We start from the raw sequence: 10,412 nt of genomic DNA, 5'->3' as shown, positions 1-10,412 counted from the left end.
GCTGTTTCTCAATTTATTACGGGGATATCTTGAATAGAATACTTGCTGCAGTCCATGGATCACCATTTATTTTTAATTCGCAGAAAACTGAAATCAAGTAAAAGGCAGAAAGTGTTTTTCACTCTTTACTTAGAGATTTTACGCTTACACAACATTTGCAAACGAAGACACATATCACTCTGATTTAGATTAAGGATTCAATAAAAAAAAATTACTTTCCATTTTTCGTCGTAATGATTGTACTTTCTGAGCACAGAAATTAAAAACAAAATGTGTAAAAGCATGATGCTGCATGGAAAAATCTTGCATAATACATCTGACGGGCTGCATTTACAAGTTTCATTTACTTATCGGTGGAACTTGGTCAGTCAGTATTACAGAGTGTTTCCTTTCGAAATGTAGCCAACTATCCGAAAATATGACTGTTCTTGGGAACTGCTGTTGAAAAAATCTCAGGTGATAACTCAGTAACTGTAGCTTCAACTCTAACTCTGTACCAGAACACGCCCAACCAACAAGTATCATTGCACATAGGCATCGCCTCTGGATGTTATACGTGCGACTTTAGCTGGGCCGGAGGACCAGCGCTGCCCTATGTCGCTCAGTCACTCTTGACCTCCTGCCGCCTCGCTGCTCCGCCCCTCCAGAGAGCCCCCAGCAGGCAGCGCAGGCCGGCGTAGGCGGCCGCCAGCGCGAGCAGCAGCATGGCCAGGGCGGGGGCGGCGACGTCCAGCAGCAGGTGCTGGTGCCAGGCCAGGTCCAGGGAGGCGGGGCGCAGGTGCGGCGCCCCCCGGTGCCTCAGCACGTACTCCACCCAGTAGACTGCCTCCTCCAGAGGCGGCCGGGGGCGGTCCCGGAAGAGCACCGACAGCTCCCTCATGCGCTCTCGGTAGCTGAAACAGCGCCGATACAAGTGACGGCGTCCTACGAAAGATAAGAGGCAAATAATTCTACATGTACACCTACATTGTTACTCTCCAAATCACACTGAAGAGCGTGGTAAATGACTCATCGAAGCATCTCCAGAATAATTCCCTATTATTCCACGCAGGCGGTAAAAACGAACATCTATATCTTTACGTGCGAGCTTCGATTCTCCTTTTATTCTTATGATGATTGTTTCTCCGTGCATAGTATGGTGTTAACGAAATATTTCCGCATTCAGAGGAGAAAGTTGGTGATTGATATTTCGTGACAAGACCTGCTGCAACAAGAAACGTTTTTGTTTTAATGATGTCCAGCGAAATCCTGTATCATGTCTGTGAGACTCTGTCCCCTATTTCTCGGTAACACAAAACGTGCTGCCCTGCTTTGAACTTTCTCGATGTACTCCATTAAATCTAGCTGGTAAGGATCCCCCACAGTGCAGCAGTACCGCGAAAGAGGACGGACAAGCGTAGCGTAGGCAGTCAGTTTAGCAGACCTGTAGCATCTGCTAAATGTTCGGCCAATAAAACTCAGTCTTTGGTTCGCTTTCTGCACTACACTTTCTATGTGTTCTTTCCAATTTAAGTTGTTCGTAACTGTCATTCCTGAATTCATGGCCTTTAGATTTGACTCATCTATAGTGTACATGAAGATTAGCGTATACCTTTCGGCGCTCATGTCGATGCCTTCACACTTTTCGTTATTTAGGGTGAAGTGCCAATTTGCGCACCAGGGACATATATTTTCTGAATCGTTTTGAATTTTTTTTTTATATTCTGACGACTTTACTATACGGTAAATGAGAGCACAATCTGCAAGCAACCTAAGACGGCTCCTCACATTGTCTCATAAATCGTTCATATTGGCAAGGGACACCAGAGAGCTTGTAACACTACTTAGGGGACTTCAGAAAATCATTTCTGTTTTATTCTTTGACTTTCATTCAATTACTACGAACTGTGATGTCTCTGACAGGAAATCACAAATCCAATCATATGACTGAAAAAATGGTTCAAATGGCTCTGAGCACTATGGGACTTAACATCTGAGGTCATCAGTCCCCTAGAACTTAGAACTATTTAAACCTAACTAACCTAAGGACATCACACACATCCATGCCCGAGGCAGGATTCGAACCTGCAACCGTAGCGGTCGCGCGGTTCCAGACTGAAGCTCCTAGAACCGCTCGGCTACACTGGCCAGACATATGACTGAGACGATATTCCACAAGCACGCTATTTGATTACAAGCCGCTTGTGAGGTACAGTGCCAATAGGGTCCTGGAAATCTAGAGATACAGAATCAATTTGAAATCCCTTGTCAATAACATTCAACACTTCGTGTGAGAAGGGCCTAGTTGTGTTTCACAAGAACGTTGTTTTTTTAATCCGTGTTGACTACGTGCCAATAGAGGCAACTCACAATGTTTGACCACAAGATATGTTCCAAATTTTTGCTGCATAACCACGTTGATCATATGGGTCTGTAATTTAGTGGTTTAATACTATCGCCTTTCGTGGTGTGACTCGTGCAACTTTGCAGTATTTGGGTACGGATCGTTCGTCGAGCTGACAGTTGTATTAAGTACAGAGCTATTGCATCAGTGTACTCTGAAAGGAATCTAGCTGGTATACAGTATGGACAGAAGGCTTGATTTATTGAATGTTCCAACGCGTATTCTGACGCTGTGCTGTGTCTTTTCATTTAATTATTTTTCGTTGTAAGGGAACCGGCAGTTTATGCTAGTACAAGCGCAAATGCGGCTCCCTCTAGTTCGTTAGAACTGCTAATATGACGAAACCCGCGATTTATACTAGTACGTTGAGCCCTAATGCTTTTGCTAGTACATTTCAAATTCCAGTTTATGTTAATACCACTGAACCAACAGTTGCTGTAAGGGCAGTGGAAGTCACAGCTTCTGATGTACCGTGGAACCAAGAGTTTCCACCAGGATGTTGGAACGGGCAGTTTCCGATAGTATATTTGACGATGGAGTTTCTGCTAATATGTCGGAACCCACAGTTTCTGTCAGTACATTGGAAACTAGCGTTCCTTCTTGTACTATGTGAACCGCGTGCGAGACCAATACCTCCTACCTGGCGAATATGAGCACTGATTCTGGGTATGTGCAGAGCTAGCACTCTCTGACGGAGGGATGATGGAAGAGAGAGTCGGGCGAAGGCTCGTGCAGAGGACGGCGCACGAGGCAGCTTGCCCGGCGTGCGCGCGTTCCAGCAGCCGTTCCCTCCCGCTGACGCTGCCGGCAGACACCTCTGCGGCGCTTCCTGCGCCGTCGCGCCCGTTTGACGAGCAGTCGGAGCGGTTGTTGATCCTACTTGCGTGCCATGCTCGGCCGAAGACAGAGTTTGGGATCTGCCGCTACCTGTTTTGATGGTGGGCCTTCTTTGGCATTTCTATGACACTCGTTCCGGCCGGAAGCTTTTGAGTGACTACTGGTTGCTTCGTGTTCAGTTCTCCGCCACCCGTTTTGCTGCCCTGCTTTCATAATGTCTATTTCTGAACTTTTGTCACGTATGCTCAACCATCTTTCTTGTAGGCAAGCCACCGGAACTATTATACCTGATCACTCTTAAACTAAAAAGGCAAATACTGCAGGGAGATAAGTCTTTTAGTGTTATTAGGTTTTATTCTTTTAAAGGATGTTGTGTCCTGTTTGTGTTGCCTTACTTTAACTGTTCAACTTTTGTTTATCAAGAAGCTAACAATAACAACAGTTGTGCGAAAGTATGAGTGATTTGTAATTCTTGCCAAGTTATAGTTAATAGTTGCCTGAGCGATCCTTCGGACTTACTGAGGTGCTCGATACTTGTTAGCGTGTTTAACTCAAATTGTCTAGCCGAACACTTGTTCAAGGTTGAGGTAACTCGTAGCCGTTGCGCTGCACCATGGATAGAGACTTACATTGTTTGGCACGCCTGATGAACTTCAATATGAAATTTTTTCGAGATTAAGGTTTGTGTTTTGATGATACTAAATTTCTCGTGCCAGCTTCTGCTCTAACCTTGAGGACATGTTTTCTGACGTGGGCCAGTAAACTGCTGTTTGATCCCTGCTTTATCTGACCCTAAAATTGTCGGGCTGTGTGTGTGAGACCCACTAGTTTTTGTTTCACTGAACTTATATTCTTATAGTTTCCGATTTGACTGGAGCACTCTGGTAACTTCTTGTAATATCCGAGAGAAAAACATTCACGTCGTGAATGAGGTTTTCTTCTGTTAAGTCATTGTTTGGCAGTCTTCCAAAAAGCGCATTGCTCTGTCAGATCCAGCCCGAACGTTTACGTTACACATTTCGGTCAGTACTATCCCATTTTTATTTTGGTGTAATCTGTCACTGAGTTACTTTGCGAACTATTTGTGATGTCTTAAAACCGAATTATCATTGTCAATAGTTTACAGATTAAAATGGTAAGACAAAATTTTCATACAGTGAAATTTCCAAATTTTGTATGATGATGAGAGCAAAGTAGACGATTGTGACAGGAACCCTGAGTTCGATATAAACAGTGATCAGGACAGTAATAGTGAAATAGGTGGTGGTGAAGTGGAAGATGTTCAGTCTTCCGCCAGCACCGATGCACCTACCGTTGCTGATTCAGGTACATGTCACATAACTGACTCAGGTACATCACCTATGCGATTTTGTAAAGGAAGGAACGGAGCAACTAACTGGAGAAAAAGTTGTTTCCCACAAATTGTTTGAACAAGACGTCGCAACATAGTTACCATTCATTTTCCTTGAAGCATTCGAGCTGCGATAGATGTATAGTCACCGTTGGATTCGTGGCACTTACCTTTTACCAATCTATTGATTGATTTAGTTCCTGAATCAACCACTATCTATTACTCATTCAGTTCGAAACAATTATACAAGTGGCCCTAATATGTCTACAAGTTTTGATGAATAGAAGGCATATTTTGTCCTACTTTACTTGGCTGGAACATTGCATGGCGGTAAAATGAATATCGAAGAGTTTTGCAATACAGATACGACTGGAATAGAAACCCTTCGAGCAAGTATGTCATTGGAAAGATTCAGATTTTTACTCTTTGTATCAGATTTGGCAACATCCAAACGAGGAAAGAAAGAAAAGCACAAGATATTCTTGCTGCCATAAGATTCATTCTTGATGTACGTAACTTCAGTGCATAAGTTTCTCCAGCAGAAAACGTTACTTTGGACGAAATTCTCGTATATCCCAAATCAACCTGCCAAGTATGGCATCAAGGTTTTCATCCTGGCTTCTTCTAAAACATGCTACGCAAAATATTTGGAAGTCTATTGATGTACACAGCCACAAGGACAATAGAAAGTCAGTAACAAGGCAGATGATGTTATTTTGCGTCTTGTAGATTCAGTAAAAGGGTCTGGAAGAAAGCTGATAATAGGTAATTGGTTTATTGCCTACCCAGTCGTCAGAAAAAAAGACTATTACTGCTCTTGGTACGTTAAAAAAATAAGCCCGAAATTCCAGGTTAGTTTTTAACCAGAAAGTCTGAAAAAGGGTCCCCTTGCATCCAGAATGAGATTTTCACTCTGCAGCGGAGTGTGCGCTGATATAAAACTTCCTGGCAGATTAAAACTGTGTGCCCAAACGAGACTCGAACTGGGGACCGTTGCCTTTCGCGGGCAAGTGCTCTACCAACTGAGCCACCGAAGCACGACTCACGCCCGGTACTCACAGCTTTACTTCTGCCAGTACCTCGTCTCCTACCTTCCGAACTTTACAGAAGCTCTCCTGCGAACCTTGCAGAACTAGCGCTCCTGAAAGAAAGGATATTGCGGAGACATGGCTTAGCCACAGCCTGGGGGATGTTTCCAGAGTGAGATTTTCACTCTGCAGCAAAGTGTGCGCTGATATGAAACTTCCTGGCAGATTAAAACTGTGTGGCCAACCGAGACTCGAACTCGGGACCTTTGCCTTTCGCGGGCAAGTGCTCTACCAACTGAGCTACCGAAGCACAACTCTCGCCCGGTACTCACAGCTTTACTTCTGCCAGTACCTCGTATCCTACCTTCCAAAATTTACAGAAGATCTCCTGCGAACCGTTAATCTGCCAGGAAGTTTCATATCAGCGCACACTCCGCTGCAGAGTGAAAATCTCATTCTGGAAATATCCCCCAGGCTGTGGCTAAGCCATGTCTCCGCAATATCCTTTCTTCCAGGAGTGCTAGTTCTGCAAGGTTTGCAGGAGAGCTTCTGTAAAGTTTGGAGGGTAGGAGACGAGGTACTGGCACAAGTAAAGCTGTGAGTACCGGGCGTGAGTCGTGCTTCGGTAGCTCAGTTGGTAGAGCACTTGCCCGCGAAAGGCAAAGGTCCCGAGTTCGAGTCTCGGTCGGGCACACAGTTTTAATCTGCCAGGAAGTTTCATATCAGCGCACACTCCGCTGCAGAGTGAAAATCTCAGTCTGGAAACATCCCCCAGGCTGTGGCTAAGCCATGTCTCCGCAATATCCTTTCTTTCAGGAATGCTAGTTCTGCAAGGTTCGCAGGAGAGCTTCTGTAAAGTTTGGAAGGTAGGAGACGAGGTACAGGCAGAAGTAAAGCTGTGAGTACCGGGCGTGAGTCGTGCTTCGGTAGCTCAGTTGGTAGAGCACTTGCCCGCGAAAGGCAAAGGTCCCGAGTTCGAGTCTCGGTCGGGCACACAGTTTTAATCTGCCAGGAAGTTTCATAGTATCCATGTATGTTTAGATTTTAGGAAGATGTCACATTACTCTCATATGCACCAAAATGAAACATCTCAGAACTGCTTTTCGTCAATGTATCATTGTGATGAAACTGACAGTGGCAGTTGTGAAAAGAAAAAACCAGGCATAATAATGTACTACAAAGGGCGGCGTAGATGTCGTTGATGGTAGGTGTGGTGAATATACTGTTGCTAGAGGGACAAGACGGTGGACTTTCACTCTTTTTTCAGCTGCTGAACGCTGCAGCTCTCAGTGGCTGCATTGTATTCAAAGCAAACAAAAACATTTGAGTTAGAAGAGAATACCTCAGAACCCTAGGAAAGTCTCTCATAACACCATATTTGACAATGCGTGCAACCCAGCCAAACCTCCTGCGATAAATTCGCAGGCTTGCCTCTAACCACTCCGGCACCAAAGAAAAAAATTAGTTGAAGATCGACAACCAGAGGAAAGGCGAAGATGCAAAACCAAACACTTCTGCAAAGTTTGAAAGGAATTGCTATGCTTGACGCATGCTGAAGTGGTTTGCGGCGACTGTTTCGAAAAATGATAATTTTTGAGGAAGATATCTCACAAACTATTCATTATACTCACAATTTCCTTTTATATGGTGAAATTTCAACATTTCTGCTTCTTAGTTCTACAACTTATTCTCATTTACAGTCCTAAATGAATCAAATTTACTTGTATTTCCAGTTGACATACACCTAGTACTACAAAGAAGTATGTTTTTTTTCAGTTGCTTTTTTACAGTATTGTATAATTCAAAAGGTTAAAATAATGTCAATATAGCATTAAGTAGTACCTTAACAAAATAAAAATCTGCCATTTCCTGGAAATATACTGTTCCTCACTTGTTGTGTTTTATTTAGTGTGTCCCACAGACGCAGTCCGACCATTCTCGAAACTGTTTGTGGCCCGACCGTTCTAGGGTTAAGAGAGGTTTTAGGTATGTCGTAGTTCATCCAATGCTAACTCCATGCCTTGTCGCTGCATATCGGGTGCCCTAGATCTACCTCAGAGTGGTACGTGCCGTTCGCGAGCCAGATCCACGTGATTTACTGTAGCCTAAGGCACACCTTTGAGTAAATTGTTTTGCTTGAAATTCTGGAAGGATAAAGAGAATATACATGTTGCACTGTTTAATAAGAAAATATTTAATACCTGAGGTGACTAAATTACCTTTGTAATCCTTAGTAACTTTACGCAAATTCGGTTTCTTAATGTAAATGAACTGTGTTTTAGAGTTGCACTCTTTTAATAAGAGTAGATTTAATGCCTTAAATTAGTAAATTGCTCCTTGTACAACTTTTGGAATATGATGAAAATTGGTTTCTTGGCGTAAATGAACCTTATCCTGGAGTTACACTGTCGTAGAAAGAGAAAATTTAATGTTTTAAATCAGTAAACTTCTTCTTGCATTTCTTCTTGTAATACTTTTGGAACCTAAGGCAAAATTTGGATTCTCACTGGGGGTTAACCTTTTCTAATGTTGCACTGTTTCAATAGCAAAAGAAACAAAGTTTAATTCTAGCAGCTAGTAAATGTTTTTTGTCAAAAGAAAGGAATTTACGAAAATTTGTAGTATTCTTGTAATTTTTAGCGTTGCAGTAATTTGTAGTATTCTAGTAATTTGCAAGATTATAGTAGTAAATTTATGAAGATTTTATTTTGAATAATCCAAGGATGTTCAAGTTGTTACCCAATAGTTGCATTAAGACTTGTTGATCCTGTCCTCTCATTAATTAACGTCCTTGTTAAATTCATATCAGAACGGAAAGTACAGTGTCTGATCGTATATTGGAATATGCAGTTTTTGTTAGCACAAAGGAACTTGCAGATTCTGATAGTACAGCCGCAGTTTCAGTTAGTGCAATTGATCCCTTAGTTTCTGCTAGTGCATTACAACTGGCAGTTTTTCATAACACAGTGGAACACACAGTTTCTGTCAGCATGCTGAACTTCGCTGTTTCTGCTAGCCCACTGCAAAGAGAAATTTCTGATACTGCTATGGAACATGCAGTTTCCGCTAGGTTGTTGGAACCCACAGCTTTTGTTAATATGTTTGAGATGTAGTTTCCTCTAATACATTGAAACCCACAGATTCTCTTAGCACGCTGGAATCTACGATTTCTTTCAGCACGATGGAATCCACAGTATCTGCTAATACTTTGGAACCCGCAATTTCTACTGGCAGAATGGAACCTACATATTTTTATATTACACCAAAATTTCAGCTAGTGTAATGGAACCTTCAGTTCCTGCTACTAAATTGGAAAGTGCAACTTCTGCGATTGATAAAATCCACCGTTTCTGCTAGTGCGATAGAATCCTCAGGGTCTGCTAGTGTTTTGGAAACAGCAATTTCTGCAAGTAAGATAAAATCACAGTTTTTGCTAGGTCATTGGAACTCACAGTTTGTGCTACCTTACGTAACACTGCAGTTTTATTAGTATGTTGGAAACCACAGTTTCTGGTACTATATTAGATCCTGAAGTTTCTGCCAGTACAGTCAATGTCGAGTGATGAAGTGACATTATTTGCCCCGTTAACGCAAATTAATCATATATTACATAAAATCCCATAAGCCAGTATTATACCAAAGAACTCAAGCTACACGTAACCAACCGGTCATTAGACAGGGAACACACGTTAGACTGACATTAAAATTCATGAACCGATTAATTACTCTACCGGTGTCTTATTTAACAACCACATGCAAAACACATAACAGTTTGGTTCAGCTGATTTCCTAATCTGAGTAATAACATTTCGGAATGATCAGCCAAATTCACAGGTTTTTTTTTTTTTTTTTAAGAAAGGAAAATAAAACATTGGTATTTCCAGTATTCCAGCCAAGAATCTGCAAACCGTAGTCAGATGCGAGGATACTTATACTATCCTGCTGTAGCCAAAAATACGTTGCAAAATAACGAAAATTCAGAATGACCGTTAGCGGAGGGTACTTTTGGCGCTAACGTCACCTCTAGCTTTCCCTGTTCCGTTCGCGAGTAGTCCCTGATGCGCACGGTTGTCGATAAGGCTCCGTGCGACCTCTGACTTGTCCGACTTTCTCATTGTGGCCACAGAGCGAGAGAGCGAGATGTACTTCTGTGGGAGGAGGTAATAGGTTTCCAAAATCTCAGCGGGAGCTTACTTTCGGAATTTCAACGGTAAACTTTTCTGGGTTGCTCAAAAACATTCTTTGCACGACGCCTGTCGTTTAGCCTCTGCCAGTGGAGTTTGTTGAGTGACTCCGTAATGCTCTTATGCCTACTAAACGAACCTGTGACGAGAGGCTCCACCTTTCGTTGGATCTTCTTCCTCCGTTAGCCCAACCTGTAGGGCTCCACCACTGGTAAGCAGCATTCAAGAATCGGTCAAACAAGTGCCTCGTGGGCCATTCATTTAGTGGACGAATCACACTTCCTGCCTATTCTTCCCATCAATTGCAGCTTGCATCTGCTTTCCACACAATCAGTTTTATGTGAGCGTTCCAGTTTAGGTCGCTCCTAGCTAATTTATGGTTGGTTTCAGTGACTTATATGCAATAGTGTAATCGAACAGTAACAGACCACTTCGTCTGCAAATGATCAGTTTGTCACATTTATTTACCCTCAGTGCCAAGTGGCAGTCATCTGTACAGCCATCTGCAGTTCCCTACACTCCTCTGACATTGCAGCCCATAGACAACAACATCGTCTACAAACAGCCTCATGGAGTTTCTACTGTTATTTGCACCTATACATTATAATGAATAATGGTCCCATAGAATA

The 10,412-nt window shown here is 42.7% G+C and overlaps 1 protein-coding gene across 1 annotated transcript in view; it reads right to left on the bottom strand.

Annotated features, from left to right (window-relative positions):
• Window positions 1-236: 236 nt before the first annotated feature.
• Window positions 237-10,412, bottom strand: part of LOC124616101 (UDP-glucosyltransferase 2-like) — a 111,651-nt gene continuing 101,475 nt past the window's right edge. The window contains exon 8 of the mRNA XM_047144361.1: window positions 237-893. Within this exon, the coding sequence (XP_047000317.1) occupies window positions 602-893 (292 nt within the window). The 3' untranslated portion in view covers window positions 237-601. The remainder of the gene's footprint in view (window positions 894-10,412) is intronic.

The sequence above is a fragment of the Schistocerca americana genome, chromosome 5 (genome assembly GCF_021461395.2).
Source record: "Schistocerca americana isolate TAMUIC-IGC-003095 chromosome 5, iqSchAmer2.1, whole genome shotgun sequence".
Classification (NCBI taxonomy): domain Eukaryota; kingdom Metazoa; phylum Arthropoda; class Insecta; order Orthoptera; family Acrididae; genus Schistocerca; species Schistocerca americana.
This window is presented reverse-complemented; position numbering and strand designations above follow the sequence as displayed.